Source organism: Copadichromis virginalis, linkage group LG23 (genome assembly GCF_057382275.1).
Source record: "Copadichromis virginalis isolate Kocher_CV1m ecotype Utaka linkage group LG23, C_Virginalis_male_GT1.1, whole genome shotgun sequence".
In the NCBI taxonomy this organism is placed as follows: domain Eukaryota; kingdom Metazoa; phylum Chordata; class Actinopteri; order Cichliformes; family Cichlidae; genus Copadichromis; species Copadichromis virginalis.
The window spans coordinates 8,256,294-8,279,086 of NC_140639.1; the positions used below are offsets into that span (position 1 = coordinate 8,256,294).

The following is a 22,793-nucleotide window of genomic DNA, read 5'->3' on the forward strand; positions in this document are numbered from 1 at the left end:
GAGTGCGAGTGTTTGAGTGCTCAGTTAGAATGAAAAAGAGCTTGGTAAATGGCCTAAGTAAATGGCCTAAGTACTAGGCCATTTACCAAGGCTGTAGAGCAGTGGACTCAATACACACCCTTGTGGGGAGTCAGCACTCAGTGTTTGAGTGCATTCTTTGCATTCTGATGGTCTTTGGCATACTTTTAATTATAACAAGTAGTTATTTGAGTTACCATTGGCTTGAAGCTGCCTGAACGCTCTTCTCTACATTCATCATCAAGAATTTTCGTCTAGAGAACGGATACTCACTGGATATTTTCTTTTTTGTATAATTTTCTGTAAACTCTAGAGACTGTTGTATGGGGAAAACCCAGTAGATTTTTAAAAATACTCCAGCCAGCCTATTTGCCACCAACAAACAACATTCAAGCACATGCTAAATAGTTTAACACTGGCAACTGGCAACATTGAAAAAAAAAATTCTTAGCAGAGACACAGAGAACTTTTGACAGCAGCTGCATAACAATGGGCACACGCTGACATTAAAAATCAATAAATCACAGAATAAAACATAATTTTAATAAGTGGCATTTTATTAATATAATAGCATTTAAGTAGTGATTTGATATTTAAATGATTCTTTTGGCATCACATAATAAACAAAATAAATATATATAAAAATAGAATCAAAGACATAAACATAACGCCAGTCTTTACATAAGCACATCTCTTACATTAAAGCCAGCAGATGGTCCAACCTCAGCATCTACTGTGGGTCCCCAGACTGTTTCCTAATCATAGTAACCACATACTTTCATATGCATACTTTTTGCATATTCCAAGAAAACGTGAGGTGCTTATGTGGTGTGTCGATTATGTCTCTATTGCACTGGTTGGTTTAGAATAATGTTCAATGCTTCTTTTTTTTTTTTGCAAGTCTAGAAGCATACAAGATGAGGAAATGTGAGCAATTGTCACTTTAGTTCAATACATCAATACATGTCAGTGCTAGCTATAGTGCTTGATCGGCTGTCAGAGCATAATGATGACATTTACAATGCTTACATAAGATTTCATAAAAAGTCATGATAAAAACTTTCTGGTTCCACATGGACACCTTTGCAAGAGCAAACATGTTCCAAAGAGGTTTTATGGATGCTGCCTTGTTCAATGCATTGTAGAAGTATGTTGCAAGAGTTTGAGCATTAAGATGTAAAGAAATTTTTATGCAGTTTAATACTGGTTTTCTTATTGTAGAAACAGTCTATTCTCTGTAACAGCCCATAAACGCCACCATGTTATCAAATATTTTATGGTTACGCGTGGTTATAAGTAATTTCAATATTCTACTGCAAAAATAAATCAGTACTGTGCTTTGTGAAAAAAATACTGGCTTATCATATAGAAAGCAAAAAGCAGAAAAAAAGACACAATCAATGCCTATATAAATGAAATAACTGTCAGCATTCAGCCTCAAAGTGGCTCTATTATCACTATAGAGGGGCGTTGCTTTTCTCCTCCACAGTGATGTCACTCACACCATGAACCTGCGTCAGCTGCTTACAGTCCAGTGAAACTAGTAATTTTCTCGTTCCAGAAAGGGTGGGGATGAACTGCTCAGTGAGAGACACAGAAGCGTGGCTGCCAATATCTCTGAGGGTAGGACAGGAAATGACAGTAGCAATCACAAAAGAGATAGCTAGACAAGGTATTTAAAAAAAACACAGTATAAAGTATATTATTCCTCCTTACCCATAATTTATCATTCGAGCAGTCAGAAGGCCAAGTCCTTCCACATGGAATATCACTGCTTTCAGCACTTGTGGCAGTGGATTAGTAAATGAAATCTCTACTGACATCTTCTCTCCTACCACAGCCTTCCCCAGTGGCTATTTGACAAAAAACGGAAAGAAAACAACTTTAGATATAGATTTATATCTTAATCTTCTTTCCTGTAATAATCACCTGATTAACTACGTGGCTTACTTTAATGATGAGGTCTGGTGTTCTGAGTCGGAAACTGAACTGAGTAGCAAGGATCTGCTGTGTTTCTGTGACCCTGCCTGATACTGTAAGCATCAGGGCAGCCTGATCTATCAGTTTGTCCTTGTAGTCTTTGTATTCCAGGGCCCACTCCAGAATCTTTTCTGTAGACAACAGAATAGTGAAGATGGCCTTTATAATTAGTGAAGATGGCCTTTATAATTAGTGATATATATATATATATATATATATAGTTTGTAATTATTCAGAGTTTGTAATTATTCAGGTGCAGTCGGTACCTCCCACACTACCCCTCAAAGTCACTCACTGGTTTCCTGTATTCTGCCTCCTTGATCCCCTCAATGAATGCGAATGCAACTGTATCATCCCAAAATTTGACAGAACTTGGTATTGTAATGTTAGGCACCAGTACATTATAATTTTTTACAATAATTTACCTGCAACCATTGTCAGCAGATGTTTTCAAACATATTTAGCTTCATAATATTATATCAAGTTAATCTTTTTTTTTATATATATATATTTTGGCCTTTTTTGGGCTTTATTGGACAGATACAGTGAAGATTGACAGGAAAGCTACACCTAGACATCATTGATTCCTTTTATAACATATATGGATACAATGTATGGGCACCGCTGAGGGCAGAAAGCATCTCCAAGTCTCAAGCCAGCTTGAAAAGACTGGATTGCAAACTGTGGATTAGGAATGATTGAGTTTCTCTCTGGAGTGGAGGAATTCAAGTAATCTAGGGATTTGTTCACAAGTGGGAGAAGAATGGACCGTGTATTGTCAGATATTTCGGTGTCATGTCTGTGTGGTGAAGCAGTGGTAACGGCAGAGATGAGCCCAAAGGCTTCCCCTCTTCATAAGTTTAAGACTATGGAGTCACGCAGTGGAAATTGGCTTCTTCAAAAAGGTGTCTGCCCTTGCCCATAGAGATGGTGGTGGAGGGAAAAAGGACTACGATCCAGACTTCAATAAATAATAAAAAAAATATTTATTCTGCTTGTGAGATAAGCCTTGTGATCTTGCTGATGAAAAAAAGTCATCCAAAATGAAATGCTCCACTCACCCTCATTGGGAAGTACTTCTATATCTGTCGTGTCAGTTCTGACTGTAGCTTTGTGGACACCGGTGTAGTACATGACTGACACCTGGCTGTGCAGACTGACACTGCGTTGCTGTGAACTGCTGTTTTTCAACGTGATCATCAGCTCTGCATCTTTTCCCATTTTAGGACCTTCACCATCTAGCGTAACTTCTAAAGAGACATCCTGAGCTGTAGGAGATGAATAAGCTTTTGCTTTGGAGCCAAAGCTACATGCTGTTTCCACAGCAATGCGTTCCTCATTTGAGCCTGAGAATGACAAGAAATGTTGAGATATTTGAATAAGTTATCCAAAAATAATATCTCAGTTATAGCCCTTTTTAAATTTTTTGTGATCTCCTTTAAGTCTAAGTAAGTGTCTGCTTTTTTGTTTGATGCTACCTTCAGGATGTTTGTAAAGGTGGGTGATATCACTGCGTTCATTAGAGCCAACTGCTTTGGTGCTGATGGAGATGCCCACAATCTTTTTCTCACTGTATATTTGAGTGAAGGTCCCATCTGCATTCTTCTGCCAGTAGATTTTATCACTGTTCACCTGAGATATCGATGAGACAGACCATGAGAGAGAGATGGGGTTAGAAAATAAAGTCCCCACCACAAAGGAAGCTGTCATGCATATATTTAATGCGTGCCATATGAATCCTTATCAGTATACAGTGTTTTCATATCTACTATGATAAATGTCTTCTACCTTCCCAAAACACAGTAAAGAAGAATATTTCACAAACCTCAGCAAACACAAAAGCTGTGTCACTTTTCAGGTAGACCTGACCATAGCGCACAGCGGCGAGAGAAGCAGGGCCACAGCAGTAGGTGCCCTGGCTGGTCTCTTGAGGCGTGGCGTCGACAGCCTGCCATCCTCCGTGGCCAGGAGGTAAGTCCTTACGAGCCATCCAGCAGTCATTCCACACATGGAAGTTCCTTCAGAAAACAATTATGGTTGGTAAACTAAAGTTATAGTGAAAACAGCTGTGGAAATTTTAGTTCTGCGTAAATCTGTCAAGTACTATGAGGTTTCTGTGGGTAGTTTTTAAAACCTGTTGTAACAATTTTAAAGTAAATCAACCACATACCAATGTATAAATGAAGACACATGTGCTGATGTTGCCATCTTTGTATCGTCAGACTTAAATTATTAGGCTATACCACTTATCTTTTAGTTGTTTCCAAATACTGGTACTTGTACCACTGAGGAGTAACTTTAGATTAAGCCACTAGAGTCATGCAACGCTTAACCTCCTTCTTTGTAAGTCAAGGTAAATGTGACATATGGTGAACATACCAAATTGAGTCCACATTGAGGTTCTCTATAGGCTCCAGGTTCTCATCCAGGTACACATCTGTTGTCAATGAAACATCTGTGTCATGTGCTGAGCTGAAGTTGGTCACGGTTCGGGTGGGAATGCCTAAACACCGTAAAACTGAAAAGAAGACAATGGGTTTAATATCGTATCAGCCACTTAGTTTGATCAAATAAATTTATTGTTAGCTGAAAAAAGTCTAACCTGTAGTGACTACACCAGCAAACACCCAGCACTGGCCATATTTAACAGGGGTTCCATTCTTTTTGTGGTATTCCTCAAGGATTTCTACACTTCCACTCCACACTGTTGGAGAAGTTCCATTTGAATAATCTCCTGACCAGTTTCCCTCCAAAACACCTTGGTCATCAGGGGAGTTTACCTGAGAAATAAAGGAAGTGTTTCATGTTTTCATGGTTGACTTTAAGGACAATACCCGAAATACCTTAAGTTAGCTAGGTTTTTTGTTTATTAATTCAAATCTGGACATTTGTTTTTTGCATTTAATCCATAGCAGGTGTAAGCAGAAGTGTGCAGCCACCATTTGGCCACTTGGTATCCACTCCAGCTTTCAGCCACTGCCTGCGTTTAGGGGACTATGATATGGCATATGCGGTTTAACATATTTTACTGTTTGTTGTATGTCCAGTGATGTCGTTGTTAGTTGGGATCTCGTCTCACCATTGCTGAGATGATTCGCACCACATTAACTGGGTCACCCCACCCAGATGGAGAAGTTCCACTCTTTTCCATGACAAAGAGGCAAGCAGCCAGAATCCTGTCACTAAACTGATATCAAATGAGAGGAAAACATGAGGAGACCATGTCAGTTTCGACCGCTAAGCTTGGTCATTAAACATTAAGATTCAGAGCACCCTCACCTGTCCGTAGTTCCATGTCCTCGCTCCAATTTGATCCTTTGTGCCATAGTAGATTCGTCCAGTGTCATTTAGGATGTACTCTTGCCTTTCATCTTCAGAATCCATGTACACAATGTCATCTGACAGAAAATAGGAAAGGCTAAATTTTTAACTGGAAATAACACAAGGTCACTCTGAAGCATAGACTCTACAAGTAGGCTTTATCTTCTAAATTTGGTTTCTTTTCTATCACAGTTTCATGGTATTTTTACCACCCTAAATATCTTTTATTAAACTGTCTGAGTCATTCTTGAAGGCTGTCTGTGGAGATTTATTTTGAACTGATGACAAGGGTATATCCATACTGTGCTTGTTGTATAAGAGCACCTCCTACACATATATTTGGAAACGATGGCATACGTCTGTTGTCGTCTGGTGACGCTTGTAATTTTTGTACTGAACTTTTGAGAGGTTCAGTAGTTGTCATTTTAGGGGCTGTCACTGCTTTGTATAGGGCATTATTTCAGAGAAATAGTGTGGTATTTTTGGAAAGATACACTCACTACAACATAAGAAGATGAAGCTGAACAGAAGGAGGGAGATGCTGGCAAGAAAAATACTCTTGCTAGCAGCATAACCTGAACATGTTATATTTAGTGATAACTGTGGGAAGATACTGCTATTTAGCACAAAAGATAGTAGCACCATAAGTGACCAGCCTACCACAAATAACAACACTGCAAACAAAAACTAACCCTTTAAAGCCTAAACAAAAAACAAATTTGTTTTTTTTTAAAAATACATTTTAATTTCCATATATGATTTTTATTTTGTGTTGTATTTGATACATCTGGCATTTTTTTCTTGTTGTGTAACTTCTTTAGATTTATCAGGGGGGAAAATCACACCGATGATTTTGAAGTCACAAAACACTCACAAGAAACTGTATGTATCAAATATGATACACTAGGTGATTTAATAATTTTTTTATTTGCCATTCTCAATATGAGAATTTGATTTTCTTATTTAACACTAATGCCAGAGGACTTTATTCCAAAAAACTCCAAGTATGCAATTTTGTATGTACACAATAACCTACACAATAGCCTGATGTGGCCCAACCTAGAAATGTAACTGCACATCACCATCACCACAACCCACACAGGTATAAATACTGGTAGCAGGGTTGGCCACTTGCATAGGCTGCATTATAGGCTCTGCATAGATTCATTCCAGAAGTATAAATTAACCATAAGATGTCCATATTTACCTTGACACCAGGGGTTAAACAATATGTAGATGTCATTGGCAGGGTCATGTGTGGAACTGGCCGATCCATTTTGATTATTTGTTTCCACTGTGAGTTGATATCGGCCAATGACGGCTGTGGCTGGAGAATTCACCAACAGTTTTATCTTTTTGTCCTCCTGTTTCACAACAGCAGCCTCCCAGCGATCACCCTCCAGCTTCGCCACCAGTGGGATGATTACATGAGTTCCCTTTGCCACTACTGCCAATGGACCTTAGTAGGTGAAAAAGAAAAGAAAAAAAGTGTTACTGGCTGTTATTCATAACATGCCCAAACAGTTACTGTGCTTTTTTAAGAATCACTTCCCTCAATTAAAACCACACCTGCATTCCCAGAGTATGTTTGAACAACAGAAACTAAAAAGAAGGAACACAGAAAGCTCTGTCCTGACAAGCTGTCTACACACACACACACACACACGCGCGCACACACACACACACACACACACACACACACACACACACACACACACACCTTGCGTGACAGCATTTGATCTCAGCGCAGCTGTGCTATAAAAGTCTCCATGTTTTCAGCTTCACTGTTACTGCACTATCTTGACGTTTGAAGTTAGTGTGGCCTCATCATTATCAAAAGAAAGCTTGATCTTCAAAGACAACAAAAAAAATAGTGCTTTCTATAATATATAAACTCACAATTTCCCACAGTACAAACAGCTGAAATGTTCAATTTGTTGCCACATTAAGGAGCTCTCCTTCTAAAGTGATAGTGGAAAACAACAGCTTTCCATGGCTATCACTCTCTACCCTCAGTGGGTGTGACCTTGTCTTGACTGTGTTTTCAAATGCCTTAAGAGAACTGATTTGCTTTTCTCCAGTTTCACCCTGAGATGTTTATCTGATTCAGTCATGGACAGACAGGCCACTGATTGTGTGTGACAAAAGGAATCGAAAGCGGCTCGCAAAGACATGAGGAAAATGAATGAAACGGCCATTGTTAAGGAAAAAGTAGTTGCCTCTGCATTATAGTGACCAAGAGGGAGGGAAAAAACAGACAGGAGATGCCAGGACGCCATAATGACTTACTGGCTGATGGGAAAGCAGCAGCTGTGCACCACTAGCCACCACGAGTGATAAAGATAGCAAGTTCATTAACATGGACAAAGACTACACCTTTACATAACCACTGAGGGACTCTAACCCAGTGACAGCTACTCGAGACTCTAACTCTGGTTCAGGGAAGACTTTATGATTTTCTTTTATAAAAACAAAAGAGAGCAAGAGATAAACAGAGGGAGAGAAACATAACACTCTCAGGCGCACAGCTCTGAGTGTGAACACATAAGCCCCTCCCACCTGCTGTCTAAACCTTCTGTTTTCCTGAGGCTGCCAATCAGAAGAAAATTGACTTAAAGGGATGTTACCGGGAAAGGAGAAAAGTTAATACAGCTTTTTTGTTGTTGTTTTTTCCCAAACAGTGGATGAAATGTTGGGGTTCAACATAACTCATGAGAAGATAAATTAGGATATTTTAAACTAAGAATCAAGAAAGAGTTACTAAGGCCTCTGTAGCTGAGTCCAAGAATGAAAAAATATCCTTGGAAAGGAGCAAGACTCCTTTATAATTCGACAAGCTTGTTAAATCTAACAGATAAATATGCATGATAAGTGCTGTAGATATTCAAGGAGACCAGTTGATGAAGCCTTCTGTTTTCGGTGGCTATTGCTCAATAATTGGGACATAAATTATACCAGTGCACAAAAGAACTGTAATTAGCAGATGGCCATGACATTTTCAGACACTTCAGGGTACAAATGAGCAAAACCCCAAAAGTCTGATGATAATTGTTAAAGAGTTTACTCCTAATTGATGAGTAACTGCCACAACTTGACATTCTTAGACTTTTGTTTTGTATCTTCAGTTTATGGTTTCCTGCTGCGCACGGCCTGCATTTCTGCAAAGCAACAGTAAACAGCTGCTGGCTAAAGATTCTAAAGACAACTATTCCTAGAAATATTGAGATTTGATAGTTCCAGGGTGTATTAACCCTTTTGTTTACTGCCAGGCCTTTTCTCTGCCTTACAGGGGGAAAGAACAGAGAAGAAAAAACTGTCAACGTGCAGTTCACTGTGCCTGACACTTTCATTTTGTCAGGTGTGACAAGAATCACCTCCTTAAAATTTTTTGCAGGGCTTCCGAACCAAAAGGTCAGAGCATCTGTCAACTGTCACTCTCTTTCGCCTAAAAAATCCTTGACTATTTAAAACAGTGTGTCGTTTTAGGTTGTGCTGTGATTAGCTTTTGTGCTGTGTGTCTGATGTGTCTCAGAGTACAGTCTTTAGACTGAATATAGGGTACTGTAAGCATGCCTGAAAACAGAGAGCTGGGGGCAATTTAGTTAGTAATGCAGTGCCATTCTGGAGAGCGGTGTTATGGTTTTCAAAAGCATAAAAACTGGCATTGTCTGCTGCTTTTGTTCTCCTGCTTATTGCTGGTATTACAGATGGCTTTTTAAATTAGTGTTCACGTTGAATGTCGCTGTTGTTTTTGTCTCAAATTATGGATAAAATAGGTTAGAACTATATTTTTTTCCCTCTAAATGCAAAATCTAGAATTTAAAATGTATACATTATTATTCTGTCACTTTACCAAAACAAAACCTTTCATTAAACAGTGCATTATAGAGCCCACCTTTTCTGTAGCAGCAGCACTGTAATTATTCTGCTTAAGTGTCCCTAACTTGCTATCACACACAGCTGTAATTGTAAGATCTATATTGGTTTTCCCTGTCTGACAGCATTCAATTCTCACAAGCAGTGTGCAGAGACAGGCATGCACACTGGGTAAACAGGTGGCGTCCGAGGCTCATGCAGCTGGCAGTGGCAGCAGTGACAGTGAATTCTCAGTAGAAGGGATCTCTAGTATCAGCAGGACTGAAGATTGCATCTGTAAAACACTCTCCCAGGACCATAGCAACCCCAACTGTTACCATAGCAATCTGAACTAAAAAATCCCCTTCTCTCATCCACAGCCTTCCCATATATCTATAAGTATCTATTTCACACATCTATGCAGCCTCAACACACAATCAGCAAAAAAACACAGTACAAGATGTGAGCATAAAAGAAAAAAATGTATTTTTTTTGTAAATTAGAGAGCTTCTACTCTCCGGAGAGCCATTTATAATGAATGAATGGGCCCTATAAGACCTGCAGTCCAAAACCTTTGATGCAATCCCCAGCAACTTCTTGAAATTGGCACTAAAAAAAAGTCAGCATGTGTGCATTCCCATGTTAAAATGCCCAATTTCAGCTGTGAGAACAAGTTTGGAGCCTGCAAAAGAAACAAACAACTATTGTGGTTTCTAGGGCTAGCTTAACTTTACAAAGCTGTCCAGTGGATTTTTTAATTTAAATACCGTGCCTTGACTTCAGATAACACAGGAAGCTGTTGCTGATAGTGATCTCCTATTTTACTGTAATTATTTGAGAAGTAATATCATCTGGTTTATGGATGCATCTTGGTGCTTAACTACTGCAGAAAAGAAATACTTCACAGGAGAATAAGAAAACAAAATTTCACTGCATTTCATTGAGTTTCATTTCAGTTCAGGAATATAATCAATACTGTAACTACAAACAATTAAAAATGGGGCTGCTTTGTCTGGAAGTGCATGTAGAAAAAAGAAAAAAGAAAAAGCAATTTAGCTCCATTCATTCCTATTCACAGTAGACTATATTAGAACAGGCTCCCCACTATATGCACTGTATCATGTGCTGCTCTGCACAAGATTTCAGGAAAACATGTGAGTATGTTGTGACCAGTTTGGATCCTTCCCATCCAGTTTCATACTCTGGCTCTAAATATTTCTGGCTAGTCTTGGATGAAATTCAGTCAAATTTGAAATTTTCTGTTGCCCCAAAAAACAAAACAACACTATAACATGTATTACTTTTATAAAAGTTTCCATTCACTTCTCACAAACCTGTTTTAAGGTCGAGATGAAGCTCATCGGAGGAGGGGTTGAAAGGTCGAGATAAGGTTATCCACATCTCGAAACTCTGCCCCCTGCGGATGATTAAATTATCACTTTGGTAGAGATGAGTGTGATGCTCTGTGCGATTCGCCCCTGATTTGCTTTTCAGGAGGTCTATTGACTTCACTTTGAGAAGGACTTCTGAAGAAAAGAAAAGAAAAAACATAGGACACGTTGAAGTATTTCATATTGTTGGCATTTCTTCCCTTTTGGGGGGGGGTAAACAGTGGCTATATGGAGTCTCTCTAATCACCGTCAAGCTCTTTGTCACCAGGCACAGGTTTCTCGCCGTTTCCCCCGTCCTCCTTACCCGGCCCATCAACCAGCGTGACCTCAGTGTCTATGCCATCATCATGCTTGGGACAGCAGCATGGGCAGACCTTACGCAGCCACTCCTTGCATGCATTTCCTTTTTTAACATTGTTTTCCTTTGGCTCTTCTTTTTCTGCCTCTGTGTCCTCCCCAAATCCAAAAGTGACAGATGGAAAGCGACCTACTGCAGATCTGCCTCTTGCTGATCGCCTCTCTGCAGGCATTCTGGAGAAAAAAAAATTATAAAGAACAACAATTAGATAATCAATGACTTTGGTATTAATAATAGTTAACATCCCAGCCTTTACAAATGCTTCTATGCATATATTTCTTTTCACAACTGTTCACAAAATGGTCATAAATGATTAAGGTACCACAGTAAGTGATCTAAAAGGTAATCCATTGTCACTGTGAACAAAGACAAGAAGGGTCTTTTCATCAGCTAAGTTCAGCAGTATTTTTAATCCATCAAAGCTTCAGTATCTTATGATCTAAGCTCACCGGCTCATTACTGATGGATTCTATGCATCATGTCTTTGCTTCAGTGTGAGAAATTGCTGATTTAAGTCCTTTGAAATAAATTTAAAAAACCGGAACATAATCTTGCAGTGAAACTCTACCCTAACATATTATTTCCCAGAGTGCAACATCTGGGCAGGGAAAAAGAAGAAAATGGTAATGGCATGGTAATCTCAAGAAAGTATTATAAATATTACATGTTATTCATATTAAACTGCAACCATTTCTACTGTTTATTGGCGATCGTGGCTCAAGAGTTGGGAGTTCGTCTTGTAATCGGAAGGTTGCCGGTTCGAGCCCTGGCTTGGACAGTCTCGGTCGTTGTGTCCTTGGGCAAGACACTTCACCCGTTGCCTACTGGTGGTGGTCAGAGGGCCCGGTGGCGCCAGTGTCCGGCAGCCTTGCCTCTGTCAGTGCGCCCCAGGGCAGCTGTGGCTACAATGTAGCTTGCCATCACCAGTGTGTGAATGTGTGTGTGAATGGGTGGATGACTGGATATGTAAAGCGCTTTGGGGTCCTTAGGGACTAGTAAGGCGCTATATAAATACAGGCCATTTACCATTTACCATAGTCAGTGATTTCAGTGTTGCTTGACTGCTTACAGATAGTCTTTCAACAATTTCTTTATCTTAGCTAACCATCTGAACGACTGAATGGCTGCTTTTAAATGGAGAATATTCATTATCCATTACCATTATCCATAAGAATGTCTATTAACTGGAGAAACATGTCTGGATTTCTGCTGCAACATTCGGTGTAAACAACATGAAAACGTCCATGATCTATCTTGCCTTGAAACAACAATTCATGCTGCTGGTAATAATGTCATAGTGTGCGTGATATTTTCGTAACACACCTCAGGCCCCCTTAATACTGACAACATTTTTTAAATGCCAGAGTCTACCTGAGCATATTGCTGACCACGATCGCCTCTTTATGAGTCAAATTGGACAGTGATTGGACTCATCTCGGACGGGGATGAGTCTGCCTACAGGAGGGTGGTTGAACGTCTGGTGTCCTGGTGCAGCCACAACAACCTGGTGCTGAATGCCCAGAAGAGTGAAGATTATTGTGGACTTCAGGAAGCACACAGCCCCACTCCCCCCCCCCATCATCCTGACTGACACCCTCATCACCACTGTGGACTCATTCCACTTCCTGGGTACCACCATCACCCAGGACCTCAAGTGGGAGCCCACCATCACCTCCATCATGAAGAAGGCCCAGCAGAAGATGTACTTCCTGAGGCAGCTGAAGAAATTCAACCTGCCAACTAGAGCTGGGCGATAGAACGATAACGATATGTATCGCGATATAACTTTTACTCGATAGAGAAATTAAACTATCGCGATAGACTTCACCGCTCTTGTCCTCTTAAAAAAAAAAAAAAAAAAAAAAAGGTCAGCCAATCCAAATTAAGTAGCGCAGAGCCGAACCAATCACAGCCGCAGCGTCACGTCGGTGACTTGTTATGTACAGCACAAGTGCCAAGCCGCACGTGTGTTTGTTTGGGAAGCAGCCAGCGCGTAATGGAGGAAATGAGTGTGCCGACTAGAAAAATCAACCGAGCGTGACCGAAGAGAAAACAGATGATGGTTCCAACGCCGGAGAGATTGTCGAACGGAAGAGCCATAGAAGCTCCGTAGTGTGAAGGTATTTCGGCTATTTCAAGTCTGACAAAAAACAGAGTAGCGTGCACTGTAAATTGTGCCGAAAGCAAGTCTGGAAATACAATAAACTGGTGCATGCGTCACACTGTGCGCCACGTTATTGTTTCGGTTAAAAGAATTTCTACAATACTGTTACTGTTAATTCTACTCTCTGCAGTGTTTAAATGCTTACATATACAGACAGTTACTGTCCGTCCACACATACGACTCGGTTCTGCTTCTATGCCGCAGCTTTGTTTACTTTTTCCCACCGAGGCTTCTAGACTTCTGATTGGCCAACATTTCTGCACGGTTAGGAATCTAGCGCCACCTGCTGCTTTGGCATGTTCATAGCAGCGTTTTCCTTCATTTCTGCCTTTATGTGTGGACGGGATTATTTTTTAAAACGAAAACGGAAAATCTCAGTTTTCAAAAATACCCGTGTACGTGTGGACGTAGCCTCAGTCTCTGACTGGAAGCGCTAATTCGTCATTCGGCTTTTGTCAGACTAAAGTAACTGTTAAAACTGTTTGAAAAGCTAAGCTATACAACAAGGAGAGATTGAGAATTTCCTTTTAGTTCTCAGTTTATTTGATATTGACAAAAGTTAGTCAGTTTTGTCTGTTCTTCTGTAAAACAAACTAAGATTTATTTTTAGAATTAATATTTTGTTTCTAAGTGGAATTGACAATTTAGTAGTCTGTTTCGTTTGTTCTATTTTGAAACTTAAACGCTTTAGCGGCTGCCTTTTGTGTAGTTTGTAATATTTGCCTTTATTTATCTGAAAAAGTCTCATGTTCCTTAAGTACATCTACCCTGTTGAACTTATTATGGGAAATAAATATTTAAATAAAAACAAGCTGCTGATTATTTCACATTTTACTTGTGAGCAACGGCACATTTAAATCTTACAAATATAGTTATTTGGCTTATATCGTGATATATATCGTTATCGCCTGAAATGAAAAAAACATATCGTGATATGAAAAAATCTCGTATCGCCCAGCTCTACTGCCAACACGGACGATGATGCAATTCTACACTGAAATCATCGAGTCCATCCTCACCTCCTCCATCACCGTGTGGTACGCTGGAGCCACTATCAGGGACAAACAGAGACTGCAGCATGTTGTGCGCTATGCTGAGAAGGTGATTGGCTGCAGACTCCCATCTCTGCAGGACCTTTACACCTCCAGGACACTGGGGTGTGCAGCTCGGATCACAGCTGACCCTTCTCACCCTGGACACAGTCTGTTTGACCTGCTCCCCTCAGGCAAAAGGCTCCGGTCCATTTGAACCAGAACCTCTCACCATAAGAACAGTTTCTTCCCCCCTGCTGTTGGACTCATGAACAATAACCATATGACTGTTCACACCACAAACACATGACTCTATACTGTGTTCTCTGCATCTGTTCCATTTTTGCACTGATCATCACTTATGTTTATTTAAGTGTTGTCTTACAGTATGTTTTGCACTACGTACCGCAGCAATTTCCCAATGCTGTAAACCTGCTCAACATTTGGCAATAAAACCCTTTCTGATTCTGAAATGGAGCACCAACCTTGAAAATGTGGTGGAATGGGAGCTTTTAATCACACCCACAAATTTGTAGGAGCCAACGATGCTATCACATCATTATGAACCAAAAACTGTGAGGAATATTCGTTCCTTCATTTATGAATCATTGATTTGTTTTCAAGGAGAAACTCAAACGTGTGTTTTGATTCAGCCTAGTCTGTCTCTAAATCTTTAAACTACTTTGTTCAACTTAGTTCTGTATGCATAAAGAATGATTTTCTTCCTTCGAAGAAATACTATAAACCTTCTAAAAGCCTTTCACACCCACACTTTACATTCCTCGACATCAGCGACTGTTTCATTTTCACCAAATAGGTTCAAACAATAATAAGACTGACAATGAGTTCGGTTCTTATTCATATGTCAAGAATCTGAGGGGTTAAAATAAATTGCAAGCAGCCTCAGCATTGGTGACGAAACACCTCCACCCAGGTAGGAACTGGGCGTCATATTTACTGCTGGCAGATAGCCAACTAAAAACTGCTTAACAAAACAATGTAGAAACAAAGACACACATTTATCTACACACACATTTAACATTATGCACTCCACACTGTATATAAATGCCACTTGTTTTGCACATATTCAACTCTGTATATTTTATATATTTTATTATTATTATTATTATTATTATTTTATTTTATTTTTTTACTATTTAATTTGTAAAAATGTGTATACACACACACACACACACACACACACACACACACACGTAGGAAAATATTTAGTATACACATCCAGAAATGCATACACTATTATATATTGTACATATATTTATTAGTTTCAGGTTGGCCATTCTTGTATTTTGCTCGTTTGTGTTGTTGTGTTTGCACATCTCTGTTGCTTGTGGGGCTCGCACACAAGAATTTCACTCGCATGTGCTGTGCCAGTGTGCCTGCACATGTGATGTGACAATAAAAAGTGATTTGATTTGATTTGATTTGACACACAGAAACTGATTTATTGCCTAGCAACAAAACACTTTTTAAAAATATATGTATGTGTATATATATTGTACTCCACACAGCTACATTTATTAAAGATACAGTGGTTTTTCCCCCCCTTTTTCTACAGTCAATACGGCAAATCAATTTGTTCAATCAAGGTTCAAGAGAAGTAACCAGAATACCTACAATGTTGTGCCATTACAGTTTTAGCAGACTTGTATTCTACTGTGGAGGTAAGCATCAACGACACAGCTCTCAGTTCTCACTCCTTCTTTATTCGTCTCCAACATCAACTGCGCATATCGCGCCACAAAACACAGGAACACACTTCCTATACACTGGGTGTGAGTGGAGCCCTCTAGTGGTCCACCACACATGCCCCCCCGAACACCCAGCAGAACTAGTCCAGGACCCGGGGCTTAAACAAACGGCCGGAACGGCTGAACTGGGGGGGTGGGGAACTGACAGAGGGCAACCCAGCCCGGGAGCGAGGCTGGCACTGGCGGTCAGAAAAAGCTGCAGACGACTCGGATTCCGTTGATTTTGGGTCGCTCCTGGGGGAAAAAACAGAATCCATCAGCCCGGTGGCAGGTGGGCGGCCGCGGCGAGGGGCCTGGGCCGGGACCACCTGATCCTCTTGCATAACATGTGCAGGCTTAAGTCTGTCAACAGAGACAACTTCCTGCCGACCGCCAAAGTCCAAAACGAAATGTTTGTTGCCTGGTTGAAGAACCCTGTATGGCCCGTCATATGGTGGACGCAGCGGAGTCCTATGGGCATCGTGCCTGACGAAAACGAAACGAGCAGAGTCCAATGAACTCGGAACAAAAGTGTCAGGCAGGCAGTGGTGCACAGGACCAGGAACAGGAAATGAGTCTCTTGGGGGGCGAAAAGGCAACAAAGAGGTATCGAAACATGGGGGAGGGCTCTCAGGTAAGAATTCCCCGGGGACCCGGAGAGGCTGGCCGAGGACCAGTTCAGCCGGGGAAACCCCGAGGTCTTCTTTAACCGCGCTGCGCAATCCCAGCAAAACCCACGGAAGACGGTCGACCCAGTCGCCACTTGTCAAGGAAGCACGGAGCGCGGCCTTAAGTGACCGGTGAAACCGTTCGCACATCCCATTAGCTTGCGGGTGGTATGCTGTGGTGCGGTGGACCTTGACTCCCAGGCCGTCAGCCATAGCAGACCAAAGCTCGGAAACAAACTGGGGGCCCCTGTCCGAGGTAATGTCAGCAGGGGGGCCGAAACGTGAAACCCACGTTGACAAAAATGCCCTGGCCACCGTCGCCGCTGTCGTGGACGCCAGGGGTACCGCCTCCGGCCACCTGGTTGTGCGGTCCACCACAGTCAAAAGGTGCGTGAAACCCTGTGACTGTGGCAAGGGACCAACCAGGTCCACATGAACGTGATCGAAACGCCTACCCGGGACACGGAAAGGTTCGAGGGGTGCCTGTGTGTGCTGGTGGATTTTCGAGCGTTGGCATACAAACCGCCGCCCATTCTTTCACCGCCTTGCGAAGGCCCGGCCAAACAAACCTGGCGCTGACCAGCTTGACCGAGGCCCGGACGCCGGGATGAGAGAGGGCATGCACCGAGTCAAAAACACGACGACGCCACGAAAGGGGAACCACCTTTCGAAACGTCGCAAAGAAGGTGCGGACCGCCGTCCCACACCGGGGTGTCCTCCAGCACGAGGCCCGTTTTTGTTGACTGAAGGGCAAGGACGTCCGGGTCAGCACGTTGCTCGGCGGCCATGGCAGCGTAGTCGATGCCGACATACACCGGAGAAACCAACACACGTGAGAGACAGTCAGCGACGTGATTGGACTTACCAGCCACATGCTGAATGTCTGTGGTAAACTCAGAAATGGCCGCCAACTGGCGCTGCTGGCGTGCGCTCCATGGGTCAGAGACCTTGGACATCGCAAACGTCAAAGGTTTTTGGTCAACGTACGCAGTAAAGTTGCGACCCTCGAGGAAAAAACGAAAATGTCGTGTCGCGAGGTGCAGGGCCAGCAACTCCCTGTCAAAAACACTGTACTTGCGTTCAGCATCCCGGAGCGTACGACTGAAAAAGGCGAGCGGTTGCCAGAGACCTGAAACCCGCTGTTCCAACACTCCACCCACTGCCACGTCCGAGGCGTCGGTGGTCAACGTGATCTCCGCCGATGGAAGCGGGTGGGCCAGTAGGGCGGCGTCAGCCAGCACAGACTTGGCTGCGGAAAATGCACGGACGCGTTCAGGCAGCCAGTCAACCGGATCTTTGGCTGTTTTACTTTTTAAGGCAGCATAGAGTGGCTGTAGCAGGTGGGCAGCTCTGGGGAGAAAGCGGTTGTAAAAATTTATCATCCCCAAGAACTCCTGCAACGCTTTAACCGACGTGGGACGCGGGAAAGCCGAAACGGCCTGGACTCTGTCGGGCAACGGAACCACACCTTCAGCGGAAATGCGGTGCCCGAGGAAATCCAGAACAGGCAACCCAAACTGGCACTTGGAAGGGTTGATGATCAGGCCGTGCGCTGCCAAACGCTGGAAAACCTGGCGCAGATGGGACTCGTGCTGGCTCGCTGAGCAGCTGGCCACCAATATATCGTCCAGATAAACAAAAACGAACGGCAGCCCACGCAAAACGGAGTCCATCAGCCGCTGAAAGGTCTGGGCGGCACCTTTCAGGCCAAACGGCATGCGCAAAAACTCGAACAAGCCGAAGGGGGTAATGACAGCGGTTTTAGGAACGTCTTCGGGGCGCACGGGAACCTGGTGATACCCCCGCACCAAGTCAATTTTAGAAAAAATCTACGTTCCAGCGAGATTGGCAGAAAAATCCTGAATGTGGGGGATGGGGTAACGGTCATTCTCCGTGGCATTATTTAAACGGCAGAAATCTCCGCATGGCCGCCACCGACCGTCCGATTTGGGCACCATGTGAAGCGGAGAAGCCCATGCACTGTTCGAACGCTGTACAATGCCAAGGCGCTCCATGGCTGCAAACTCTTCCCGAGCGATGGACAGTTTCGCGGGGTCGAGGCGGCGCGCGTGCGCGAACACCGGGGGCCCGACCGTGGGAATATAATGCTCAACCCCATGCTTCGTTACCGTGCTAGAGAAATTAGGGACAGACAGCGATGGAAACTCTAAAAGCAAACGCTGAAAAGCATCCCCGGAGGTAACTACATTAGCCCGAATCAGGGGCTCGGCGGCCCGAGTAAAACAGGGTAGCGAAGAAAACGAGAGAGCATCGATTAAACGTCTGTTAGCAACATCGACAAGTAGTCCATGAGCACACAGGAAATCAGCACCCAAAATAGGTACAGAGCTAGCAGCAACAACAAAGTTCCACTCGAAATCCTGGCCATGAAAACAAACAGTCACCAACCTTTCCCCAAACGTTTTGATGGGAGAGCCGTTAGCTGCAATGAGCTGCGGCCCACAGTTCTCTGCTAGTCCGTCGGCAGCGGTAGGGGGAAGGAGGCTCTTCTGGGAGCCGGAGTCTACGAGAAAACGTCTCCCGGAGCGCGAGTCCTCTATGAAGAGCAGCCTTTCTGTATTGCCAGCGGTCGCGGCTGCTACAGCGCGCTGGCGGGTCCGTTTCCCTGGGCCGTGAAAGCGCAAGGCGGCAGGCAGCGACGCGCTCTGTCGCCAAAACGCTGATGGTAGAAACAGATGCTCTTTCCGCGGTGCCGGCGTGTAGCAATCCCTGCCGTCAGCAAGGGGGCGGATGCTCCGGGGGAGGCAGGTGGAGGCCTGGAAGGTGCCGCCGGCGTGTCCGTAGCCAGGGCGTGAACGTCGAAAGTGCGGCTAGCCAGGAGAATACGATCCGCTTCTTCAGCCAGTGAGCGATAATCCTTCGCAGGCAGAAGCGGAGAGTTCGCGAGGACAGCTCTCGCGGCGGCCGGTAGTTGGCGGAGGAAGAGGTGCACGAAGAGGAAACCACCGTCATCCGGCCCGAGCAACGATAGCATGTTCTCCATGAGCTCGAGCGCGGTACCGCCACCCAAGCCTGACAGGTTGAGGAGCTTTTCGGCTCGTTCGGCGTCGGAGAGGGCATAGCGCCGAAGAAGCAGCTCTTTGAGGGCGGCGTATTTCCCTTGGGCGGGTGGGTCCCGGAGGAGCGCCATCGCGCAACGGGTGGCCAGCGGGTCGAGCGAGGCCACCACATGGTGATACTTCGTGTCGTCAGCCGAGATGCCGCGAAGGGCGAACTGAGCCTCCACGTGTACGAACCATGACGGGGGGTCATGGAGCCAAAAGTCCGGCAGTTTAAGCGCCACGGCGAACGTAGCTGCAACAGGAGGCGGAGGTCCGGCGGCCGCTGATGCATCCATAGCGGAGTGTGCGTTATCTACGGCCCGTTGCATGCTCGAGTCAGGGGTCACCAATGTCGAGGTAAGCATCAACGACACAGCTCTCAGTTCTCACTCCTTCTTTATTCGTCTCCAACATCAACTGCGCATATCGCGCCACAAAACACAGGAACACACTTCCTATACACTGGGTGTGAGTGGAGCCCTCTAGTGGTCCACCACACTACTGATATTTTCTCTGTTTAAAGAGTTTAATTTGACACAAACAATGTAAAGCTTCAGCTGTTGAACTAATTTTCTAACTAAATAAGTACAAACATATAAAAACAAACTGTTTTCATTCTTGTTTAGAGAAACTGAAGATCCTTTTTGCCTACAGAGCATTTTAACAGCATGTGCTGAAAGGTCTGCTAAAACGCTACTTCTTTTTAAAATGTTTGAAATTGTTATAAGTTAATTCAAGATGGGTCATCCATTCAAGTCATCATTTCTAGTAAAAAAAAAAAAGTGAATATCGACACATTTACAAAGTTATAAAGTTATCTAAAAATAAGCATGCAAATAACCTTTTTTTTTTCCTAAATGACATCAGAAACAGCAGTATGCGACATTACGTGATGGCAGAGCTTCAGTTCATCCTTTGTCATGCAAATAACCTAAAATAATTGCAGAAAATCCTCCTGCACTGAATAGCAGGAGTTAATGTAAATGTCAATAGCTTTGCATATATTTGTTGAAAACAAAAGAATTGAATAAGATAAAAGTTATCCATCGAGATTGGCCCACAGTGGGTACAATGGACCAGACAAAATCTATATTCTAGATGGCAGCACTTACTAATTACTCTCGATAGACTCGCTCTAGATTAGCTGGGATAGATTACAGCCTGCCCGCGACCCTGCTAAGCATAAGCAGAAGAGAATGGATGGGTGAATGGATAAATGTACTCATTGTCTATACTTTCCTTTCTTTTAGAAAACAACACATATTCTCAAGACTAGAAATTTAAGGATAAATGACAAAGGATGAACTGAAGCTCTGCCATCACGTAATGTCGCATACTGCTGTTTCTGATGTCATTTATAAAAAAAAAAAAAAAAAAAAAAAAAAAAAAAAAAAGAAATTTAAGGATAATAGCAAAGACGCCTTTGATAAAGAGCCCCAGAAACCTTTTATGAACTTCATATCCAGATTTTTGTGATGAACTAGACTATTGTTCTGCAAAATTTAGTTAATCACGCAGCGGCACAACAACATATAAGATATGCTTAACTTGGTTTTTGGAAATAAATCCATTTGGATGTTTATCTGGTTAGAGGGCAGTAGCCCAGGCAAACTCATTCAACCTCACCACTACACCTATGTCCAGTTTAGAATCACCACTTAACTGAACATTCACATCTGTGAACTTACCAAAAGAAAGAATGCACGTGCACACAGGCTTGAACCTTGAACGTTACTGGGGTAACAGTGCTGACCAGCACACTTTTATTGTTTGTTGATTTAGTATAGTAAAAATCCCATGCCAGCAGAATGGCTAAAACGTTAAATTAAGCTGTTTTTTCACCCTCCACTTGACACTTAATAAGCTACATCTGTATAGTAGGCCTGTATGAGGGCCTACTATAGGTTTAGGAGACACACAGAATAGACATAGCTCCTGTTAGTTTGCTTGCAGGATGATGTTATATTAAATAATCTGTCAAATGTAAAATTTTGAGATAAGGGGAACTTTCATGAAGCTGCCCATCAGTGAGAAGGAGACAGCCGATTGTCATTACTTCTTCAGCTGCTGTTTTACACTCTAACTAATCAGAGCATATTTTCTCTGGCTGGCAGTGGCACATCTTGGATGACTGAACCAATGAGCAACTGAAACTGGCATTTATTTAATGATAGTCAAATGTCAGATTCTTAGTTTACCCTCATGACTTTAGCAGTTGATGTAAAAGACCCGAGTGTTATTCATTAAAGCTGGGTATTTTCCTTCAGGAGGGTGCTGAGCAGTAAGCATCCACAGCTGCACTCATGACCTCTTTGACCACAGGACCGTTTGTTTTGAAACACAAGGAGAAGTTCTGATATCTATTTCGCATTACAATTAAACTGACAGGAAATGATCACTGTATTTATTGAACTGTTATGCGTAATTTGGCAAATCTAATAGCTATTAAGGTGCTACTGTGAATCATATCTAATATGTACAGCATACAGATATTTTTTGAGGAATTCACTGTGAAGAAAAATACATTAATGCAAAAAATTGATTGACAGCAAGAGCTAATTTCGCAGGAAATAGAAATGTCAATGAACCTTTTCATTATTTTTTCATTAATACACAATCCTGACATGGCAACTGAGGTAGCAATACGTAACTGCGTTTGAGCCATACTCCTTTTCCCTATTAATGAATTACTTGGTTGAAAAAACTAATGTTTAGAAGAACAATTGAATGAATGTGAGCTAAATACAGTAAACATTGTTAGGAACACAAAGTGTAAATCTGTCTGAGCTACATAGCAAGTATAGAGTTCAAACTCACTCAGTTCAGTTTGAGAAGAAATGTGAAAGAAATGCAGTCTGGAGGGAGAAACCTTGTCTTCGATGTGCCTTTCCCTTTCTTAAACAAGCTCCAACTTCAGAGCTGCTTTAAATACTTGGCTAAGACTCAGGGGACACGCCTTTCTGTTGCACATGGAGCAGTCGGGCCAGATATTTCTCCAGACGCTGAAGCAACAACAGAAATTATTTAGGCATGGCACAAGCAGCCTTTTAAATATTACGAGAGAAAATAAATTTTTCTTGTCACTCTTGGTATGAACTATATCGGATAAGTTATGCAAAAACTGACACTGTCTCCTGTTTCAACGATTTTAGTTAGTAACAAATTTTCACCTGTGCCTCTCCCACTTTCACACAAAA

The 22,793-nt window shown here is 42.6% G+C and overlaps 1 protein-coding gene across 2 annotated transcripts; it reads right to left on the minus strand.

The window, feature by feature from the left end:
• Nucleotides 1–554: 554 nt before the first annotated feature.
• LOC146680222 (protein-glutamine gamma-glutamyltransferase K-like) lies at nucleotides 555–22,515 on the minus strand. 2 transcript variants are annotated; one of them, XM_085448978.1, is made up of 14 exons: nucleotides 22,414–22,515; nucleotides 10,813–11,096; nucleotides 10,509–10,700; nucleotides 6,527–6,778; nucleotides 5,278–5,396; nucleotides 5,078–5,185; nucleotides 4,601–4,778; nucleotides 4,378–4,516; nucleotides 3,824–4,016; nucleotides 3,477–3,630; nucleotides 3,060–3,344; nucleotides 1,969–2,129; nucleotides 1,735–1,871; nucleotides 555–1,635 (listed from the first exon to the last, which is right to left on the minus strand). In XM_085448978.1, the coding sequence occupies exons 2-14, from the start codon at nucleotides 11,093–11,095 to the stop codon at nucleotides 1,476–1,478; spliced, it is 2,361 nt and encodes a 786-aa protein (XP_085305104.1). In that variant the 5' UTR covers nucleotide 11,096; nucleotides 22,414–22,515; the 3' UTR covers nucleotides 555–1,475. The 2 variants fall into 2 exon arrangements, with proteins under 2 accessions (XP_085305104.1, XP_085305103.1); XM_085448977.1 differs by lacking the exon at nucleotides 22,414–22,515 and adding an exon at nucleotides 12,295–12,466.
• Between the last annotated feature and the right edge of the window lie 278 nt (nucleotides 22,516–22,793).

What these genes read in the sequence shown, in the direction of transcription:
- LOC146680222 (XM_085448977.1), bottom strand. An exon ending in TGCGAATCATCTCAGCAATG is followed by an intron (nt 4,779 to 5,077) that starts GTGAGACGAGAT and finishes TTTATTTCTCAG; the next exon opens with GTAAACTCCCCTGATGACCA. An exon ending in AGAAGTACTTCCCAATGAGG is followed by an intron (nt 2,130 to 3,059) that starts GTGAGTGGAGCA and finishes TGTTGTCTACAG; the next exon opens with AAAAGATTCTGGAGTGGGCC.